Raw genomic sequence first — 23,423 nt, forward strand, 5'->3', positions numbered from 1 at the left:
CCTCGTATTCCAACGAGTAAATAACGACGAAGGACTCGTTAATTCCACGTAGGACTAAATTGTCGTAAATACCACGTAGGATGAATTCGTCGTAAAAATCACGTAGGATGAAATCGTCGTAAATATAACGTAATACAACGAGGAAATAACGACGAAACCTAAAAATAAATATGGGGTTTGGAATATATGAAGTAGAAAATAAGGAATATGGGGTTTGGGGTTTGGGGTTTCGGGTTTCGAGTTTGGGGTTTGGGGTTTCCGGTTTTGGGGTTTCGGGTTTTGGATTTCGGGTTTCGGGTTTCGGGTTTTTGGTTTCGGGTTTGGGTTTTGGGTTTAGGGGTTCGGGGTTTGGGGTTTCGGGTTTTGGATTTCGGGTTTCGGGTTTCGGGTTTCGGGTTTCAGGTTTCGGGTTTGGGGTTCTAGGGATTTAACCATAACACTCGTTAAAAATAACGACGAAACTTAAAATTAAATATGGGGTTTGGAATATATGAAGTAGAAAATTAAAGATGGGGGTTTGGGTTTCGGGTTTCGGGTTTGGGGGTTGGGGTTTGGGGTTTCGGGTATGGGGTTTCGGGTTTCGGGTTTCGGTTTTGGGTTTTGGGTTTCGGGTTTCGGGTTTCGGGTTTCGGATTCTAGGGATTTAAACATAACACTCGTTAATTCCACGTAAGCACAAATCATCGTAAAGTCCTCGTAGGATGAAATCGTCATAACTACCACGTAAAATGATTTAAACAAAACACTCGTTAATTCCACGTAAGCAGAAATCGTCGTAAAGACCACGTAAACGGATTTATACATAAACCCGTTAATTCCACGTAAGCAGAAATCGTCGTAAATACCTCGTAGTGTAAAAACTAGAAAAAAAGGGAAAATGATCAAAATACCAGAATAACATGTGGCAAGACTTCCAGCAATTATAATACGTAAGTCTCGCCCACATGAATTCTAATATCTTATCCTTTTCCTATTTTTTTCAAATATTTATAATTTGAATAGGATTTTGCTAAGGAATGTGATTTCAGATAGGGTGTAATTTGGGAGTTTGTGTGTGGTTTGAGAATGAGAGTTGTGGGTATATTTATAGGAAAGCAAGCCTCGTTAATTCCACGTAAGCTAAATCGTCGTTGATACCTCGTATAAAAAAACACGGGCCTTTGTGATTCCTCGCAATTTCCTCGTAAAAAAAAAACGGGCCTTTGTAACTGCTCGCTATTTCGTCGTAAACTTACGAGGAATTTGCGACGATATGTAATCTTATATATACACCCGAGCGCTCACTCTTTCTTTCCTCTCTACTTCCTCTCTACTTCCTCTCCATTTCGTAGCAATGGTAAGCCTCTCTGATTCCTCTCCAATTTGGTTAGTTTAGGATAGATTAAGTGGTTAGTATAGGGAATTTAGATAGGTTTGCGGATTTTATGTTGTTTAGTGTTGATTATGTGGATAATGTTGGGAAATATATTGTTGATGTTAATTTTAAAAATTTCATTTTTTCCCAGGTTCGAAAAGGAAGGCTTACTGCCCATTACAGAGAGATCTTCGGTGAGCCGGGTAGTCGTTTAGACCCAGCCTCTTCTTCCGCTCCCAGTTCTTCGGGCCAGGAGACTGTCCCCGAGACTCAGTACACTCAGAGAGTCTCTGGGTCTACTTCTTCTACTGCACCATCGGCTCCTCATGTGCCTCCTCCGATGCCTCCTCCTGTGCCTCCTCCGATGGCACCTCCGATGGCCGCCGATATTCATCCTGATTTGATGGTGCCTTCGAGTGCTCCTTACACGCAGTACACTGTAGAGGACATTCTCAGTCTGCCAGGCAGAGAAGGTTTACTAGTCATCGACCCAGACCGACCGGACGGAACTTTGTGGTATGTTGCATTAATTTTTTTTTAATTAGTTTAAATTTCTTTTATAACATTAAAAAATAATTTATATTTTAAATTTGTATTTTTCAGGTGGGGGGTTGACGGATGTCTTGCATCGGACGTAACCGACACGATCAAGGGTTACTTCTCCATGCCACATCCAAACTGGAGTAAGACGCCTCACTACGTCAGAAAGACGTGGTTCAAAATTTACGCTGTAAGTTTCTATTAATTAATTATATATACTTTAATTTTTTCATGATTTATATATATACTTTCTAAAAAACTAATTGTTAATTTATTTTTCCAACAGCAAAAATATACTTGGGTCTTGGGGATCACTGAGAGGGTGAGGAAGAAGTTTAACGCGAAGATGAAAGTTCGCTTGTTAGACACGGTCTCCAACTGGAAGGGTGACTGGATCGTGAAGGGGTATGAGCGTGGCAAACCCGCTGAGCTCACCACGGATGTGTGGGATGGCCTCATCCGTTATTGGCGCCTTCCTGATTCCATTAGAATCGCCCAGGCTTGCTCTAACTCCCGTAACACGGTCGATGAGCACGGGAACGGGCCGATGCTTCACACTATGGGCCAAAAACCCCACGCCGGTGTCCGTTTGGAAATGGTAATTAAATATTTTATTAAATAATTTTTTTAATATATATATTAATTTATTCTAACTTTCTTAACTGTTTTTTAGGCCAAAGAGACGGGACATCTCCCGTCTCTTATGGAACTTTACGAGAGGACCCACAAGAACAAGGCGGGCGTATTTGTAGATGGCAAGTCCGAGCAAATCTACAACGACGTAGTTGCTCGGGTTGAAGACCGCCAGACTCAGCTGACCCAGCAGTCTACCGACGGATTACCCGTCACCTTATCCACACTTGAAGTGGATAAGATTTACGAGGAGGTAAATTTTCAAAAAAATTAATTTTTTATTATTCATTTAATTTAACTTTAAATTTTTACTTACAATATTTATTTTTTGTTTTTAAGGTTGTCCCTAAAAAAAAGGGACGGACGTTGGGTATTGGTTCCGTCAACGATGTTCCGAGAGCGACATCGTCTTATGGTCAGCGACGGGATGATGAAGTCACTGAGCTGCGTAGAGAGTCCGCTCAGCTGCGTAACGAGTTGACCGCGACAAAATCTCGTATGGGTGGAGTCGAGGGCTTCTTGGACGTTATTGCGGCCACAAATCCGGAATGGGAGTCCATGTTGAGGAACATGCGACAACAACATCCCATTCAAGGCGAGTCATCCGACGTACATAACGAGGCGGATGTTACGAGGAGGAGTGATGAATTCTACCGGGCGATGAACGACCCTTAGTTTTTTTTTTGGTTGTTGTATTATATAAATTCAAAACTTATTTATATATAAAATATTTTCATATTGATTTATTTTTATTTTAAATTTTAATTTATTATTAAATTAAATAATTTTAATTATATTTTTAAATTCTGTAAAAATAATAAAAAACGAAGTAAATTCGTAGCTAATGTACGACCTCTTTACGTGGAAACCTTACGAGGAAATGACGAGAAACAGTTAACGACTATTTTACGAGGAAACATTTGCGAGGAAATAACGAGGAAAAGTTTACGAGTATTTTACGAGGAAATCGTTTCGTGGTTGTTACGTGTATTTTGCGAGGAAACTCTTTCAAGGTATTTACGTGTAGGTTACGAGGAACTCATTTCGAGGTATTTACGAGGAATTGTAGAGACGTCCTTGCGTGGAATATTGACGTGGTCTTTACGACGAATCGCCCTACTTCGTCTTTACGACGAAATATATTCCTCGCTAAGTTACGACGAATTAGCGACGAAATATGTGTTACGACGGACGAGTAACGAGCAAACGCGCTTCCTCGCTATTTCGTCGTAAAACCTCTTTTACGACGAAATAACGAGGAAAACCGCCCTCGTTAAGGTTATGTTTTCTTGTAGTGACTAATGTCTTTGCAAGATACAACTCATTTCCTATTCATGGAAATTAGAACGCGTCGAGAATATATCTGTTCCCTCCAAGGTACACTTGATTTAGAGATGATGTATTGTAGAAAACCCGAGTTTGGTATGGTTGGTTTTGCAGATGCATGATACTTATCAGATCCTCATAAGGCCCGATCGCAAACCGGCTATGTTTTTACAATTGGTGGAACCGTGGTCTCTTGGCGATCCCAGAAATAAACTCTGGTTGGAACTTCATCGACTCATGCAGAAACTATCGCGCTTCACGAAGCATGTCGAGAATGTGTGTGGCCTCGCTCAATGAGGTACCACATACAAGAATCAAGCCGAATAGTCAATGAGAAAGAGCCGACGAAATTATTTGAAGACAATTCGGCTTGTGTTGTTCAACTTAAAGAAGGTTATATCAAAAGCGACAGAACAAAGCACATCCCTCCTAGATTTTTCTCATACATAAGGGAGCTCGAGAAAAATAAAGAAGTAGACATCGAGTATGTACAGTCATGCGACAATCCAGCTGACTTGTTCACAAAAGCTCTTCGGACTAAATTCCAAAAACACGTCTACGATATCAGAATGCGGCATTTGCGTGACCTGTGACGAGAAAGCTATGTCTACTATTATCAGGGAGAGATTACGGCAATGTACTTTTTTTTTTCCACTATTGTTTCCTTCTTCTTCCTAATATACCAAATACATAAAAAATAATATAATATACAATTACCTCACTTTTATTATACAACAGTTTTGAATTTATCATACATTTTCCTTTAGGTAAATGCTCTTTTTTGCAAGCCGATAGACACACCACATCAAAATTTGGTTTGGTACAGGCATCAGCTGGTGCATAAGCGGCCGGAAGTTTTTTACAATACGGATTAGTTCTGGTAGGGCGAGAATTTAGCATTCCTGATAAAGTAGTAAGTACAAAAATATTAGAGTTGAGTATGTAAAATTGTTGGTACAAATTTGAAGAAATTCAAGTATTAGAAAACATCTTATAACTTTTAAAATAAAATAAAATAATGTTCTTGGTTTTAAACTTAATTTTGATTATTTATTATTTTTTGAATTTTATAAAAGAATATAAACACGTAATAATTTTTTATTGGTTAAAAAGTAAAAATTTTGCATTATAAGTGATATGTCTTACATATTTTAAATTTTAAATTTAATCATTTAAGATAATTATATGAAATGTTAAATAAATTTTAAAATAAAATGTTAAATTTTCTTTTTAATTGCGTTTGTTGTTTATAAATAATAAATAATTTTGGTTTTAAAATGCCAGAGTTTAACAGATTATTTTTAAAACACACAATAATCATTACCACAATAATTTACCCTCTGGTGAGTTTCATATATTATAATATAAATTACCTATTGAAATTAACAAGCAAATCAGGAAAAGAGCGGCCGAGCCAACTATTTACATTTATTTTTCTTTGTGTTTCCCTTTACCTTTTTTTTTTGTCTTAGATGGAATGGCTTATGCATGTAACTATTATGCTGTAATATAACTCTTCTATTGTTATTTTGGGTAAATAAATCACATGGTTATCCATAAAAACTGCACCGTAAAAAGAGGAGGTGTTATAAAAATTTCCTTGGTTTTACATTTTCAATATTTCACTACAAGAAAACATATTTTTTACTAAGGCAGTATTCGTTGTAAATTCGTCGTAAACGGGGTGTTACGACGAATTAACGTCGAAAGACGTTTCGTTGTTAAACGTCCGTCGTAACGGAGGTTTCGTCGTAAACGACTCGTTACGTTTACGACGAAATATATTCCTCGTAAAGAGCAGGGAAAGTATTCGTCGTAAATGCCACGTAAGACTTCGTCGTAAAGCCCACGTAATTATTTCGATGTAAAGCAAACGTAAATACTTTCGTTGTAAATCACTCGTAAACATTTCGATGTAAAATCCTCGTAAATATTTCGATGTTAATCACTCGTAAACATTCGATGTAAACTCCATGTAATGTTTACGAGGAGTTTACATCGTTTCTTATTATATTATTATTAATTAGTATATAATAGATTTTAATTTATATTTAATATTCAGAATTTAAAATAATTTAAATTTTAAAACAAAATATGAAATTGGAAAACATATTTTTAAAAAGTCATACAATAATATTTAAATTCATAATACAAACAGAAAAAAAAAACTACATATTGTCGAAGTAGTTGGTGGGGTTGCTCGGCTGTTGACGGGTTGGATCGGACTCTTGGGGATCTCGTGGTGGCATTCCAAGAGCGGCTCGTCTCTCACTCAACATTCTCTGCATAACCGGGTTTCCCACGGCCATCACGTCTAGCAAATCCTCAAGAGAGTCTAAACGAACCTGCTGGCTATCCATTTGAGCCTTCTGGCTATCCATTTGAGCCTTCATCTGAGCAGTCTCTTCATCCCGTCTCGAAGTGTATGACGAAGTTGCCCTTGCAACTTCGTTAACAGAGCCTATACCGACTATCCGTCCCTTCTTTTTAGGAGCCACCTATAAAATCAAAACATATATTAATATAGTTAATTATGTTAAAATATTTAAAATAATGTAAACTAAAATTTTAAGTTACCTCTTCGAAGATTCTGTCGACCTCTTGGGTGGACAATGTGACTGGTAATCCATCGGGAGACTCCTGGGTTAGTTGCGTCTCCCGTTCTTCAATCCGACCAGCCACTGTTTGGAAGAGTTTCTCAGATGCAGGATCCACAAAAACTCCGTCGGATGTGGCGTGAGTCATCTTGAATAGGTCAGACAGAGAAGGTAAGACTCCCGTCTTCTCGAACTACAAAAAAAATTAAATTAAATATTATAAATTATATTAATTGAATATTTTAAAATATATATTTAAAACAAAACTTACAGCTTCTAGACGGACTCCTGCATGAGGTTTTTGTCCGGTTCTGTGAAGCATGGGCAAATGACCATCTTTATCCTTCGTCCTTCGAGAAGCCGAGCACGAATTGGCCTTTCTGATCGAAGAGGGGTGCTCCCAATAGGCGATGAGGCCATCCCACACATCCGTCGTGAGCTCAGTGGGCTTTCCCTCATACCCGTAGATCTCCCACTTGTCCTTCCAATCAGAGACTGTGTTGCAGAGGCGTATCTTTGCCTTTGCAACGAATTCCGCCTTCACCCTCTCGGTGATTCCCAAAGACCAATGCCACTTTTGCTGAAACATAAAAATTTTGAAAAAATTACAATTAATAATAAATATTAAAAATATATATATATATATATATATTTAAAAGTGAAAATTTAATTAAATTTAAAAATCTTACCGCAAAACATTTAAACCACGTGATCTTAACGTGATTTGGTGTCTTGCTCCAGTTCGGGTATGCCCCGTCGTAGTAACCCTTAATCGTCGCCGAAACGCTCCGGCTAACACGGTTGTTAGCCCCAAACCTGAAAAAAAAACAATTTAACCGTTACAAAATAAAAATTAATTAAATTTTAAAGTAATAAAAATTAATAACTTACCAATAAGTTCCTCGGGGTCTATCGGGGTCTAGAACATCCAAACCCTCCCGTCCAGGCTGGGCAAGCAAATCCTCCACCGTATATCTCGCGAAGGGAGCATATGAAGGCACACGCAAATCCGGATGAACTGCACCTTCTGGGACAGGCTCAGGTGCAGCCGCTGGAGGAGGAGGTGGAGGCATCTGCGGTGGAAGAGGAGGACTCGAAAAAACTCTCTGAGAAGTCTGAGAGTCTGGAACTGCATCGGAAGACGATGGACCGGAAGAAGATGTACCGGAACCATCGCCAAACAACTGGGCATAAGTAGGTGCTGCTGGTTTCCTTCTAGGAGCCATCTAAAAAAATTTAAATAAATTTAATCAATTATGACGACATAATTAAAAAATTATTCCGTTACCTAACTAATCACCTAAACTATAGGATTCCGTCATCTAACTAATCACCTAAACTAATTATCTAAATAATCACCTAAACTAATTACCTAACTAATTAATAACCTAAACTAACTTAAAAAAAAAAAAAAAAAGGAGGGAAGAGAATGTACCTTAGGGAGAGGAGAGGAGTTTAGGAGGAATGGACGAGGCAGCCTCGTCTCGGCGTCCCAATATATAAAAAATGTTTCGTCGTAAACGCGACGTAACATTACGACGAAGTTACCAGGCCCGCGTTTTTTCATTTACGACGAAGTTACCAGGCCCGCGTTTTTCGATTTACGACGAAATTACGTCGAAACATCGGTTTACGACGAATTTACAAGGCCCACGTTTACGACGAAGTTACCAGGCCCGCGTTTTTCCATTTACGACGAAATTACGTGGAAACATCGGTTTACGACGATTTTACAACGCTTAACCCTAAACACCGAGAATGAAATCCCTAAACCCCAAAGTCACATATCATCTAACATCATATCTCTTCTTCTCTACTACTTTGTGCTCTTTCTCCAACTTAAACTCTAAAACCCTAAAACTCCAAATAATTTTTTTTAAATTAACACAAATACATATTATATAAAACAACATTTGTTACACATACATTAGGATGGTAAAAAACAATATTTCTTTAAACATACGTTACAATAGAGAAATACAACATCAGAGACATATATTACATCACTCTAAATCGTTTTCGTTCTCATCAATATTACATCACTCTAAATCGTTTTCGTTCTCATCACTATCATTACAATCATCATCGTCGCTTCTCTCGAACTCGTCTTCACGTGCTTCATCTGTCGCATCTTCGGGAATATCTTCATATTGAAAGTTTTGCGGGTCGATCAAAAGGATTTCATCAGTTGGTTGTTCTGGTACCTCAACTTCATTGATAGCGTCTTCTTCTTGCAAGGGCGGTTCTTCTCCAGCGACAATGCGTCCACGAGGTGTAATTTTGATAGCAGCTAACCAGTTTATCCCGGAAGTTCGAAGCCGAGGATAAGGAAGGAAGCTTACTTGCTCGGCTTGTGAAGCTAAAATGAAAGGCTCAAATTTGTTGTATCTTCTCCCAAAATTGACATCCACAACACCAAATTTGTTATACCGAATCCCTCGGTTCACAACAGGATCGAACCATTCACATTTGAAGAGGACGCATTTTAGCTTCAATAACCCCGGAAATTCCACTTCAATAATCTCCTGCAAGATCCCGTAAAAGTCCGTTTCACCTTTCACACATATTCCGTAGTTACTCGTTGCCCGATGTCTCCCATACTCGTATGTGTGAAAGGTAAATCCTCGTGTGAAATACATAGGTGATGTGGTGACCTTTGCAACTGGACCTTGAACCAATTCGTGAAACCATACGGGATAATAAGGATCGTCATAATCAACCTGCCAAAAGCAGTTATTCTTAATTAATATTGAAGTATCAAAACACTTACTTAATTAATCAATGTATGAGATATATTACGTACCTGTGATTTTAACCACTTGACAAAGTGCTTATCTTTACGTGTGTCCACATCAGTTGCAGATATTCCTGGTATTGCTTCTTCAACTTGAGATACAAACATGCTGCAAATTAAACAAATAATCAAGTCATACATAATTAACTGCAATTCATATAATTAACATTCACAAAAATATTTACCTTTCAAAGTAACGGGTCACTGCATCCTCGCAGTTGAGCAGAATATAAGTGTGGGCACTATGTTTATCCTCTTCACATGACCACCATACTTCTTTCGTTTTACCACCAAACCGTGCAATTTCGCAGAAAATGTCAGGAACACCATCAATTGGATATGATGTCGGTACTCCACCATCATCATATCTTCTAGGAACTCTTTTCCTCGTACGAACAGTTGGAGCAAAGTAGTATGATGTGAAGTTAGATGTTTCGGCTGTCAAACTTCCCGCAACTATTGAACCTTCCACCTTTGCAAGATTTCTTGCTTTCCCCTTCAAATGTTTCATCTGTCGCTCATACGGATACATCCATCCGTTGTGAACAGGTCCACGAAGCAATGCTTCATACGGTAGGTGGACAACTAGATGCTCCATGACGTCAAAAAATGAAGGAGGAAATATCTTCTCCAGGTTGCACAATATGATCGGAATGTTATGATGAAGTTGTTCGATGACTTCTTCCTTGAACGTACGTGTGCTGAGATCTCTGAAAAAAGCGCCGATGGCTGTATATTGCAAAAGTAATCAAATTAATAACATTTCATAACATATGTATATATATTAACGTTTTATAATTACCTGCAAGTGCTTCATGGACATTTGCTGGAAGGAGCTCGGCAAAAGCAAATGGAAGTAGTCGTTGCATAAACACATGACAATCATGACTCTTCATTCCGGAGAACTTTTGACCTCGTTCAACACATCTTGACAGATTTGAAACATAACCATCAGGAAACTTAACTTCTGATGCAACCCAGTCAAACAAGGTTGTTTTGGCTTCTGATGACAACCGGAAGATGGGAACAGGAACGTTTCCATTGCTCTTGATATGTAACTCACTTCTTGAGCAAATATCAGGTAAGTCCATCCTTGACTTTTTGTTATCTTTTGTCTTCCCAGGGACGTTAAGTAATGTATTCATGATGTTCTCAAAAAAGTTCTTCTCAATATGCATGACATCCAGATTGTGGCGTAAGAGAAGATCCTTCCAATAGGGTAGCTCCCAAAATATACTCTTCTTATGCCAATTGTGAGACACACCATATCCATCAGGCATATTTCCAGGAACATGCCAATTTCCTCCAACTTTAACTGTTTCCTGAGCTCCGTAATAATCAATGTCTGCTTCGATCTGCTGGCCGGTGAGATATGGAGGAGGACCGTCTCTGACAATTTTTTTGTGCCGAAACAATGTCTTATTTCTTCTGTACGGATGGGCAAGTGGAAGAAAGCGACGATGACAGTCAAACCAACAACTCTTCCTACCATTCTTCAGTTGAAAAGCATCCGTCGATCCAAGACAATATGGACAAGATAATCTTCCATGTGTTGTCCAGCCAGACAACATCCCATAAGCAGGGAAATCACTTATCGTCCACAGCAGAACTGCTCGCATCGTAAAATTGTTTTTCAAGGAACAATCGTACGTCCTCACCCCTTCTGACCACAATTGCTTTAGCTCTTCTATCAACGGTTGAAGAAAAACATCAAGAGACCGTTTTGGATGCTTCGGCCCAGGGATTAATATGGTCAAAAATAGAAATTCTTGTTCCATGCACATATCCGGCGGTAAATTGTACGGCGTAAGAATGACTGGCCACAAAGAATATTGTCTACCAGACATTCCAAATGGACTAAATCCATCGGTGCATAACCCAAGATAGACATTCCGAATATTTGTAGCAAAATCTGCGTGTACCTTGTTGAAATGTTTCCACGCTCTTGCGTCTGATGGATGTGCAACCTCACCATCTCTCTGGACATGTTCCGCATGCCACCTCATCGATGCAGCAGTCCTCTCAGATTGATATAATCTTTTCAATCTGTCTGTAATTGGTAGGTACCACATCCTTTGGTACGGTACCCTATTCCTCCCACGGCCTTGCGGTTTGAATCGTGGTTTTTTGCAGAATCGACACTCTTCTAACTTGTCATCTTCTTTCCAGTAGATCATGCAGTTGTCGATGCAAACATCAATCATCTCCGAAGGCAACCCAAGACTATAAACCAATTTCTGAATCTCATAATAAGATTCAGCAGACACGTTGTCTTCTGGCAAATACTCTTTAAACAACTCCGCCCATGCATCCATGCAATTCTCAGGTAAATTATGATCCGTTTTAATATTCATCATCCTAGCTGCTAGAGACAATTTAGAGAGACCTTCTCTACAACCAGTGTAGATTGGTTGATTTGCAGCATCTAGCATTTCATAAAACCTTTTTGCATCCAAATTAGGTTCTTCTACATTTCCAGTTCCATCAGCTATTGTTGTAGTTGTTTCTAAAAATGCATCACTAATCATATCTTGAACCCTATCATGATCTACCATCTGCTCATGATCTTGATGATAATTATATTCATTATGCAAATGATTCGGTTCTTCACTATGATGACCATCCTCAAAATTATTATTACTACTACTAGCTTCATTTCCCCCATAACCCTCTCCATGTTGATACCAAATGTAGTACTGTGGTGTAAATCCTCTGTTTACTAAATGCTTCCATACAGTTTCACTACGTGCAAATTTTGAATTCTTGCATTTCCGACAGGGGCAGAACATCTTACCGCTTTCCTGTGTGATCGGTGTACAGCCCGCCTGGTGCATGAATGTCTCTAGCCCGCTCAGAAATGCGTTCGTCACCCTCCCGTCGGAATCTTTGTGCAAATACATCCAACTCCGTAACTCGTAAATACTACCGCCACCGGCCATTTTTTTCTTAGATTTTTTTTTGAAATCTTTTTTTTTCTGATTTTTTTTTCGGATTTTTTTTCTCCCGTTTGTGTGTTGTGAGGAAGAGAGTTGTGGGAAATGACATATATATAGAGAAATTTTCGAGTTGGGTAGTTGAAATATAACAACGATTTTACAAGGAATATTTTACATGGATTTTACATGGTTTTAACATATTATTTACAACGACTTTACGACGAAATTAGGTAAGTTAAAGCACATTGAATACACGTTTTCACCTAAATATAACGGTAACATGCTTCGTTGTAATGTCGATGTAATGATTACGACGTATTTCTCATTCCACGTACATTCGTCGTAAACTTACACGGAGTTTACGACGAAATCAGTTCGTCGTAAATTTACATGGCGTTTACGACGAAAGTTATATTCCTCGTAATTTCGTTGTAAAGACCATGTAAATTTACGAAGAAATATTTTCGTCGTAAATGTTCGTTGTTACGGGCACGTTTTCTTGTAGTGTTTTGGTTTTTGTGTAATAGTTTGATCTGCAATTTTTCATTTTATTTATATGTATATTTGGTTTATATAACAAAATAGTTAATTATTATTTACAATTTGTGTTTTTACTGTTTAACTTTAAAACATTCTTATTAGCAAGCATTTTTGATGAAAGTGAAAGTAAAAGTGACCAACCTCTGTTTACAAGCCAATCGCCCAAAGCACTTTTTCACAAAGGAAAAAGGAGGTTCTTAAGGTTCAGGAAAGTGATAATAAGGTAGGTGATTTTTTAACCTCTTTATTGATGCTAGATGATAAACTGTTTCCTGAATTGGGGAACTGCATGGAAGATGGTATGATAGGAGAGGATGTCCAAGAAGAAGATCAAAGTCTCTCTACTGTGCAAAATGAAGTGAGCACGAACAGGAATATGGAGACGGTCACTGCTTAGAATGATGAAGATATGTTTGGATTTGATTTTGGAACAAATCTTTCTAATATGATTCTGAAGATGGATGCGGTCACGGGCAGCCTTTATCAGATGGAAAGGAGTTTGGGGAGAAGAAGGTAGGTATGAAGAAGAAGCTTATTGATGTATTGAGTTTTTCATGGTTTTAACTTTCTCATTTCTCATGTTTTTCATCGGTTTATCATATATTTAAATGCATTTAGTGTCTATGCATGTGCATTTCTACTGTGGAGCTTTTGGAACATGAACTTAGATGAAAGGAGACATTTTTTTGCGGTAAAATGTTAAATATTATACCAATTTTCAATTTGTGACAGAAGACTATACGAAATGAAACAAAACACAAGGACTAACAACGAGAAGCGACCTTATGTCGGCTAAAAAAGGTTTGTCTGTGGCTTTTTCAAGCCGAGCCTTGGTTCCACAAGCTGGTATGTGGGTATATGGCACTACAAACTGCCTAAGGAAGTTCTATGGGTTGCGAACAGAGACAACCCACTCTCCGACCCCATTGGAAAGCTCAAGGTAATTAACTCCAACCTTGTCCTCCTTGACCAATATGGCACCCGTGTCTGGTGGACCAATGTGACTAGTACAAATCTGAACAAGACGCCACTAGTTGTTGAGCTTCTTGACAGTGGAAATTTAATATTGAGATACTCCGACAATAACAACAACTCATATGAGTGGCAGAGTTTCGATTTTCCGACAGATACTTAAGTGTCTGAAATGAAGTTAGGTTGGGTGTTAGAAATTGAAGAACATAGTGAAGAACAAGAGAGAGAGATGTTTAATCTAGAAAGTAGAGAGAGATAGAGTAAATAAGGAGAATCTTATTTGCTTGATTAATTTGCTTATGGGAACATTCCTTATATATAGGGGTTACAAGTATGGCAAATGGTAGATGAGATATGATAAACTAATAATCCATTGTCTTGAGACTTTAACCCACCATACATGCTTGTCCCTTGTAGTGGCATCTCCATTGTCTTGAGACCTTAACCCACCATGCATGCTTGTCCCTTGTAGTGGCATCTCCATTGTCTTGAGACCTTAACCAACCATGCATGCTTGTCTCTTATAGTGGTATCTCCATTGTCTTGAGACCTTAATCAACCATCTTGTTTCTTATTGCTTCATCTTCACACTCCCCCTCAGGCTTGACCATAGGGACTGGTCAAACTTGGAAACCATGAAGCATTCCCTCATTAAAACCTTTAGCTTGGAAAAACCTCATGGGATAAAAACCAAGCCAAGGAAAAAGAGTAGAACACTTCATGGCTAAGAGGATTAGTGTGATGAAAAATCTACGAGTCCTAACTTGGAATGTATGAACTCGCAAACCTTGGTGCTTGCAGCCTTGGTAAAGATGTCAGCTAGTTGATCCTCACTTCTTGTGTAGCAGGGTAAGATGATCTTTTGTTCCACTGCTTGCCTAACTTTATGACAATCCACCTCAATGTGTTTAGTCCTCTCATGGAACACACTGTTGGAAGCTATGTGTATTGCTGCTTGATTATCACAATGCATGGTGATTGGAGTTGATGTCTCTATACCCAAGTCTCGAAGTAGGTTTCTGATCCAAATCAACTCACTAGTGAGCTTCCTCATTGCCCTATATTCAGCTTCAGCACTTGAGCATGACACTATCTTCTGTTTCTTGCTCTTCCAAGTGACAAGATTGCCTCCAATAAATGTACAATAGCCGGTAGTGGATCTCCTATCCACTCTGTCTCCTGCCCAATCAGCATCACAATACCCAACTATCTCTGTATTTTTGTTGCATCCCATCCACACTCCTTGCCCTGGCGCCTCTCTTAGGTATCTTAGGATCCTTTCAACCATGTTCCAATGGTGTATCTTGGGAGCTTGCATATTCTGGCTTACTTGGTTAACTGCAAAGCATACATCAGGCCTGGTGATGGTGAGGTATATCAGCTTTCCTACAATTCTTCTATAGTGTTTAACGTCAGTATAGGGCTTGTCTTCAATCTCCCCCTCACGCAGCACCTTATACCCATCTTCTAGTGGAGTCTTGGCTACTTTCGCTCCAAGATTTCCTGCCTCATTCAAAAGATCAAGTGTGTACTTCCTTTGAGATAAGAAAAGCCCCTCTTTAGAGCGGCATATTTCTATCCCTAGAAAGTACTTTAGCTCACCCAAATCTTTAATATCAAAAGTAGACTTAAGAAAGACTTTGGTTGAGATAATACCTTCCTTGTCACTTCCTGTGATGATAATATCATCTACATAAATAAGAATCACCACAATTCCTTGCTTGCTTGTGAGTGTGAAGAGTGTATGATCAGCTTCTGACTTTACAAACCCTCTTCCATTGAGAGTTGTACTCAGTTTGTGGTACCAAGCCCTTGGTGACTGTTTTAACCCATATATTGCTTTCTTCAACCTTAGGACATTCCCTGGCTTGACCATGTCTTCCATACCCGGAGGTGGCCTCATGTAAACCTCATCCTCCAGCTCTCCTTGAAGAAAAGCATTTTTGACATCCATCTGCCATAAATCCCATTCCAAGTTCACTGCCAATGAGAGTAGAATTCTTATGGTGTGGAGTTTAGCTACTGGTGCAAATGTATCCAGATAGTCTTCTCCATAGACTTGGGTGTATCCTCTTGCAACTAGCCTTGTTTTCTTTCTTTCTGGTTTCCCATTGGCAAGGTACTTGATGGTGAAGAGTAGACGGCTTGTAACAGCTTTCTTTCCTTTGGGGAGCTCAGTTTCATACCAAGTATCATTCTTGATCATGGCACCAACTTCATCCCCAACTGACGCTCTCCACTCTTCATGCTTCATGGCTTCTTCATAAGTCTTTGGTACATACTCTTGATCTAGGTTGCTGATGAAGACTACATGCTCTTCAGATAGTCTCGCAAAAGAACATGTTGCTTGGATAGGATGAGCTACTGCATTGTTGTTGAAGTATACTTTGGTGTCCATCCACTGAGATGGTTTCTTCACCCTTGTACTCCTCCTTAATGGTTGAACTTCTTGTTGCATTCCATCTTGATCATTAACAACTTCTTCTTGGATAGCTTCTTCTTGGATAGCTTCCTCGTGGATAGCTTCGTCATGGATATCTTCTTCAGGGATAGCTTCCTCATGGATAACTTGCAAATTAGGTTGGTTTCCCCCCTCATGATCAGGATGGACTGCTTCTTCAATTGATGTAGCTTCATCCACAACTGGAGGTATATGTGAAGTGCTCGGTACGCCACTTGTTTGAGGCTGGCTGATGCCTAGGTTTTCCAGAATGATTCTCAAGTTGTTTGCCCTATCTGAAGATCCTTGTGAGAGATCCTGAAGGCTTTCCCAACTCTTCTCATCATAGTATCCCTTTGATTCCACAAACTTAACATCCCTTGAGACCATAACTCTTCTTGATTCAGGTATGTAGCACTTGTACCCCTTCTGCGCATGAGTATATCCTATGAACATGCCTTTGACACTCTTGGCTTCAAGCTTGTTTCTCTGTTCCCCTGGTATCAAGACATAGCACACACACCCAAAAACACGCAAGTGATCAATTGGAGGTTTTATTTTGTTTAATACCTGAAAGGGAGAGTTATCTTGGAGGACTTTGGTGGGGATCCTGTTGATCAAATAACATGCTGAGACCACAGCATCTCCCCAGAACCTCTTTGGAACATTGGTATGGAACATCATGCTCCTTGCAACCTCCATAAGATGGCGATTCTTCCTTTCAGCAACTCCATTTTGTTGTGGTGTGTATGGGCAACTTGTTTGATGGATTATGCCATGTTTTGCTAAGTGATGTTTGAAAGCAGTGCTTGTATATTCTCCGCCATTATCAGACCAAAAAATTTTGATCTTGGAATTGAAATGGTTAGATACATAGTTTTGGAAGTTAATAAAAGCTTCTAATTAGTTTGAATCAAGGTGAGCCATGTATATTTTGATTTTTCATCTATGAATGTAACAAAATATTTATGGTTCTCCCTAGACATACAAGGTGCTGTCCAAACATCAGAGTGCACAAGATCAAAGCAATTTTCATAAATAGTCTTAAAATTAGGGAAAATAGATCTCTGATATTTACCAAGAATACAAGCCTCACAACTTCCACTCTTTAAAGATAGATTAGGTAACATCAGTCCTAAGGCACGATAATGAGGATGACCTAATCTAGCATGCCATAAAACATCACTAGCTAACACAGAAGCAGAATTGAAAGCACAAGATAAATTTGAAAGCTTGGTGTTTTCAAGCAAGTAAAGCTCTCCCTTGCTCACACCCTTTCCCAGCATCTTCCTGGTCTTAATATCCTGAAAGCACACATCATTAGGACTGAAAATAACATTGCAATTTAGATCATTGGTTGCTCTCTTAACAGATAATAAGTTGGATGTGAAAGTAGGCATATAAAAAGCTTGAGACTCCTTATCAAACAGTTTCAAGTTTCCTACTCCTTCAATTGGAATTCTATCACCATTAGCAATCACTACACTCCCTAGAGCAGGTTTAACATCACTAATCAGTCTAGCATCCCTAATCATATGATGAGAAGCTCCTGAATCGATGATCAAAGGTCTAGTAGTATGTGAAGCACTGTGAATAGAATTTAAAGCATTGACACTGATGTTACCAGAGTTTGCATTGATAGCTTTGATAAGGGCTTCAATGTCTGACTTGCGGATGAAGGCATCATCAGGGGATGGCTGGGACATGGCATGGGATGTGGATCCACCAGTGTGGGTGGTTGAGATCATAGCTCTTCCATCTTCTCCTATGCGCATGGAGCCTGGTACTGTGGTTTCATGAGCTCTTGCTTCATGTGCTTTGGCCTGGTTGTATCTGTTGGTTGAAGCAGGTCTGAGGTGAGGATGGAGGATCCAACAATTGGTTTTGGAGTGGCCTAGATTCTTGCAGTGCTCACAAGTCACAGACTTGTCTCCTCCTCTTCTTGGTTTGAAGTGTGCTTTGTTGACTGAAGCACTCTCCATCTTCTCAGCTTTGTTTGCCATAGACAGTTCCCCTTTTCCACCAAAGAGACCATCTGAGCCTAGCTCCTTCCGAAGTTGAGCACACACATCATCATAGCTTGGAAGCTCTTTAGCTCTCAATATGTGTTTAAGTACATCATTGAAGCTTGGGTTGAGTGTGAGAAGCAATCCAAAGACCTTGTCTTGCTCACGCCTCTCTTCTAGTGTACTAGGATCAGTGGTACTTGGTCTCAGCATCTCAAGTTCAGACCACAGCTGGCTGTACTTTCCAAGGTGCTTGGTGAAGTCCATCTCCTCTTGCTGTAAGTTGTTGATTGCCCTCTTAACCTCAAAAATTCTGGTGAGGTTTGAAGTGTTGCCATATACCTTGTGTAAGGTATCCCATAGCTTCTTTGCAGTCTCACAATGTGAGTAAGACTCCATGATAGGAGTATCAAGTGAGCCTTGCAAGATAGACAGCACCATGAGATCCTCCTGACCCCATTTGCCTTCATCTACCACTACAACCTCCTTGCCATCTTCTCCTTGGGTGATTTGTCTTGGGGCCTCACTTGTGGTGATGTGCTCCCATAGACCTCTTCCTCCAAGAGCTGTCCTGGTCAATCTCGACCAGGTAATGTAGTTAGGACCTTTCAGGATGACTGGAATCCTAACTAGCTTGTGCTGCTCCATCTTTGCTTGCTATTGTCCAGCGGGTAAAAAATAAAAAATTTGCCAAGGAGAAATTTGAATTTCTGAGGCTAGGCAAGAGAGAAAACAAGGGAAGCCAAGATATGTTCTCTAGAAATGAAGAAAGTAAACCAAACAAGTGAAAGAGTAAGGTGAATAGAGTAAATTTGCGGAAGCAGTTTGGTGTTCAAGAGCTTGGATGCTCTGATACCATGTTAGAAATTGAAGAACATAGTGAAGAACAAGAGAGAGAGATGTTTAATCTAGAAAGTAGAGAGAGATAGAGTAAATAAGGAGAATCTTATTTGCTTGATTAATTTGCTTATGGGAACATCCCATATATATAGGGGTTACAAGTATGGCAAATGGTAGATGAGATATGATAAACTAATAATCCATTGTCTTGAGACTTTAACCCACCATACATGCTTGTCCCTTGTAGTGGCATCTCCATTGTCTTGAGACCTTAACCCACCATGCATGCTTGTCCCTTGTAGTGGCATCTCCATTGTCTTGAGACCTTAACCAACCATGCATGCTTGTCTCTTATAGTGGTATCTCCATTGTCTTGAGACCTTAACCAACCATCTTGTTTCTTATTGCTTCGTCTTCACATTGGGATGCCACATCAAACATTAATAGTCTTAAAATCCTGGAGAGGCCCTAAAGATCCGTCATCAGGGAAATTCACCTATGGGGTGGAACGTAATGAGCACGCGCAGAGTATCATACGGAAGAAAGGTGTGCCAACATTTCGGAATGATCCGTGGAACACAATAAACGACTTAGAAGGAAGTGGGAAATTTAATGTACGTGACATACATCGTTACCGTGACCAAAGAGGAGGCTACATATGTGTTCAGTATCGCGAATGAGACTTTTTTCTCAATACTTAGATTATCATATCGAGGCATGTTGATCCGGTCTACGTGGATTCCAAAACCACAAGAAGTGTGGAAACAGGTAGTTCATATGTTTCCAGACGATATGTGCAGTTGGTACAACAAATGTGGAGCGAATGGTCTCTGCAGTAGAGACACATCACCGAACGGCAAATGCATAGAATGGTTTGAGGCAAGGGACAAGGAAGCATGGGATCTGAACGACTACACAGGTGGGTGTGTGAGGAAGACATCGTTGAGCTGCTCTGGAGATGGGCCCATTACAAGATGATCAAGCCCTCAAGCATTTTAATGGGTATACCCATTACAAACAAAAGGGACGAAGCCCAGGTCATTGAAGAGAAACAGAGCCGGCGAAAGAGCGCCTTTGGAAACATGCATAGGCGTTATCTGTCGGAGTGATCACGGAGGTAGATGATCCGTCAAGTTGCAATCCAAATTTGGAAGAGGAGGAGGCGAAAGATGGGTTCCTATGGAAAGGGACAACAGAGGGCCATCACTTAGCTCGAGTAGCATGGGAAACTGTAACTTTGTTGAAGGAGGAAGGAGGTTTGGAAAATCGTGATCTGCACCAATGGAATAAAGCCTGTACTTTGAAGCTTTTCTGGCTCCTGTTCTTCAGATCAGGATCAATATGGGTCGCCTGGTTCACAAAACATATCCTCAGAGATTGCAAAAGTAATTTTTGGACAATCAAGGAGAAGCAATCACACTCTTTCGCCATCAAGAAACTACTACGAGTTAGAGAGTATGCTTACAACTGGATTCACATCAAAGTAGAAGATGGAGCCTCTACACGGTTCTGGTCTGATAATTGGAGCCCCTTTGGCAACGTCAAGGGTTCTTCAACATAAACACGGCATCAGCCCTGGGAATCTGCCAAAAGGCAACTCTGGCCGACATACACTATGATGGAGGATGGCAACTTCCAGCACCTCGATCGGAACCTCAATTGGCTCTCCATACATTCCTCACTACCCTCACTCTCTCTCAGGCGCAGGACAGATATGAATGGAGTCAACCGGGAAAGCCATTTTCAACCTTCAAGACTGGACTGACCTATAATCTCATCAAGCCACATTCAAACCCTGTCTCCTGGTCCAAGATTGTTTGGTTCTCCAGAGGCGTTCCTAAACATAGCTTCCTTGCGTGGCTAGTTACTCTCACCAGATGCCCAACAAAAGATCGTATCATCAGCTGGGGTCTCTCTGCTAACCCTCTCTGCCTTCTATGCAATGCAGCGAATGAATCCAGAGATCATCTTTTCTTCGACTGTCCCTTCTCCTTCGCTGTGTTGGGTACCTTAGCGCGGAAAGCAAACTGTTTGACAACTCCCTCTTGGTCTCAGACCCTTCACTATCTGGAAAACCGACCGTGTCCTACACAGGAAAGATGCCTCGGCCTCCTAGTCTGGCAAGCCTCGATCTACTTTATATGGACTGAGCGAAACAACAGACTCCACCGTCAGAGCTTCCGATCGCCATCTTCCATCTCCACCACCGCAGCGTCTCAGATAAAAAACAAAATAAAAAAAAAATAATGTTGACTATTGGCATTGCGCTTCTTTGCACTATTTTGGTGATGTTGTGCATTTGGAAACGAAAGAAGAGAGCAGCAAGAGCATCTATTGCAGAAGCACCCAGTGGCGGAGGTAGAATTGTGTTTCACAAGGGTCAATGCTTATGTAATCAAATGATCAAACATAATTTTTTATTGAAAAGATGCAAATAGGATGTTTAGACTTAGATCATGAGGGTCAATCATACAAACATTATACCAAATTGTCTATCAAATGCAATTTGTATAAGCATAAAAACAAAATTTGTCAAAAATCACATGGGTGAGTTGACCCTCCTCATGACAAGGTGGTTTCGCCACTAGAAGCACCTGTTTCAGCAATTATTGGTAATAACCTTTCTTTCTAATTTTTAATCTTCTTTTCCGTCTAAATGATATTTTTTGTTTATCCGCATGGTCATAAATAGTGGGTTTACTGTGTGCACCGATGGAGCTAGTAAGCGTTGCCACCGCCACGGATAATTTTTCTGATTCTAACAAGATCGGACATGGGGGTTTCGGCACTGTTTATAAAGTTTCTCTCTCTTTCTCTCTATATATATCATTGTTTAATAAATTCCTTGTTACTCATCAAATACGTACACAGGGGATGCTAGATGGGAAAGCAATCGCAGCTAAAAGGCTTTTGAAGGAATCAGCTCAAGGCATTCAAGGCTTCGCGAACGAGGTGATGATGATCGCTGAGTGTTCAACATGTCAATTTAGTACACGTCCTTGGCTATTGCGTAGAGGGCGAAGAAATGGTAATAGTGTTTGAGTACATGGAAAACTCAAGCCTTGATACGTATGTTTTCGGTGGGTCTACCTCTTAATTAACTGAATGCTATTTATATTAGGCCTGTGACTTTTATCCGAGATCCGGATTTCCGAGATTCGATCCGGATCCGATCTGAAAATCTGGATATCCGGAGGGGCTGAATCCAGATCCGGATAGTAAAATGTTGGATCCGTCAAAACCGGATCCGGATCCGGATACCTTAATTTTTTAGTCCGGATATCCGGATCTGTAAGTTTTATTATTAACTATTTCAAAAATAGTAATATCTATATATAAAAATTAATTTATTTAATATATTTTTATTTTTATAATAGTATATATAAATTTTATGTAAATTTTGTAATATTATACATAGAAATAATTAAAAACATTATATATTTTTTTTAAAATTATTTTTAATATTTTATATATTAATATTATTTTTTATTTATTTTAAGGATCTAAATCCTGATATCCGCCGGATATTACAATTTTTAAAAGGATATCCGACACCCGGATATCCGACACCCGGATCCGGATAAGGATAGTAAAATTATGGATCCGCCGGATAAGGATACGAATCCGGATACCTTAAAATTGCCCGGATATCCGATCCGTCTCAGGCCTAATTTATATGATTGGAAATATATATAATCGAAATTGATGGTGAAGTACTGACTCTTAATTGTTACCATGATTCTTGGAAATGTCTTTCTATTTTTTTGATAATACAATTTTTGAAATAGTCGGTTAAGATTTTACTTGCCTTTTTTTTTAGATAGCCGGTGTTATATATTATTATCTCGATATTGTTATAGTTAGCCAGTAATATTTACTAATTAATGATATAATTTGTGAAATAATATTAGGTCTTAGGAAGATAAAACCATACGTACAAGACTTTGATAGGCATGCAATAAATTGAGGAAGCCACACTAAGCTTGTGGTGGATTTAATATTGGATGTAAAAATTTGCATATACGGCTAAATATAATATTAGCTATACAATTTAAAGAATTGTTCCGGATAAAAATATCTAAGTATAACTAATTATTTTATTAGCTGGCATTTGCAAACTGTACAAACTTAGAAAACATTGTTATATGTTACTAGATGTGTTAACATGCTAACAAAATCACAAAACAGGCTAATAGGTGAAGTTTCAAGAAATTGTTATAATTTGATTGGTTGATGATTTTTATTAAATATTTATTTTAATCAAATCTAAAAATAAAAAGAAACTCTAGAACCAATTAGTACAATTTAGCAAAAAACACAAGTAATATTACAAATAATAATTTAAGGTAACTAATTGCATAATTATAGAAAGAATATATACTGTTTCAATATTTTTTTTTTATTAATTATTTACTTATAATTATTTGAAATACTTAAATATATTT

At 39.1% G+C, this 23,423-nt stretch overlaps 2 protein-coding genes and 1 long non-coding RNA gene across 5 annotated transcripts; 2 read left to right on the forward strand and 1 right to left on the reverse strand.

Annotated features, from left to right (window-relative positions):
• Window positions 1–3,778: 3,778 nt before the first annotated feature.
• On the reverse strand, window positions 3,779–5,852 carry LOC111201893. Of its 3 annotated transcripts, none has more exons than XR_002654834.2 (3): window positions 5,227–5,831; window positions 4,609–4,755; window positions 3,779–4,527 (listed from the first exon to the last, which is right to left on the reverse strand). It is a non-coding gene; the product is annotated as an uncharacterized LOC111201893 (long non-coding RNA). The 3 variants fall into 3 exon arrangements; XR_002654835.2 differs by having other exon boundaries at window positions 3,779–4,454; window positions 4,571–4,755; window positions 5,227–5,830; XR_007327730.1 differs by lacking the exon at window positions 3,779–4,527 and having other exon boundaries at window positions 4,608–4,755; window positions 5,227–5,852.
• A 7,118-nt stretch (window positions 5,853–12,970) lies between these two features.
• On the forward strand, window positions 12,971–13,855 carry LOC111208955 (S-locus-specific glycoprotein S13). Its single transcript, XM_022708634.1, has 3 exons — window positions 12,971–13,055; window positions 13,178–13,233; window positions 13,544–13,855. Exons 1-3 carry the CDS (start codon window positions 12,971–12,973, stop codon window positions 13,853–13,855), a joined length of 453 nt encoding a protein of 150 aa, XP_022564355.1.
• A 5,526-nt stretch (window positions 13,856–19,381) lies between these two features.
• Window positions 19,382–22,244, forward strand: LOC106393915 (S-locus-specific glycoprotein S13; the record flags this gene model as incomplete). The annotated part of the gene is given in 3 exon segments (XM_013834559.2): window positions 19,382–19,422; window positions 19,424–19,573; window positions 19,575–22,244. Coding segments are annotated over 3 exon segments (573 nt in total), but the record flags the coding sequence as incomplete, so codon positions are not given.
• Window positions 22,245–23,423: the final 1,179 nt, after the last annotated feature.

This window comes from Brassica napus, chromosome C8, assembly GCF_020379485.1.
Source record: "Brassica napus cultivar Da-Ae chromosome C8, Da-Ae, whole genome shotgun sequence".
NCBI classification, from domain to species: Eukaryota; Viridiplantae; Streptophyta; class Magnoliopsida; order Brassicales; family Brassicaceae; genus Brassica; species Brassica napus.

Excerpts from the sequence above, each read along its gene's own strand:
- LOC111208955 (XM_022708634.1), top strand. The coding sequence starts at position 12,971 with ATGCTAGATGATAAACTGTTTCCTGAATTGGGGAACTGCATGGAAGAT. Across the intron at positions 13,056-13,177 it reads TGTCCAAGAAGAAGATCAAA|ATGGATGCGGTCACGGGCAG; the intron begins GTCTCTCTACTG and ends ATGATTCTGAAG. Across the intron at positions 13,234-13,543 it reads AGGAGTTTGGGGAGAAGAAG|CCGAGCCTTGGTTCCACAAG; the intron begins GTAGGTATGAAG and ends GGCTTTTTCAAG.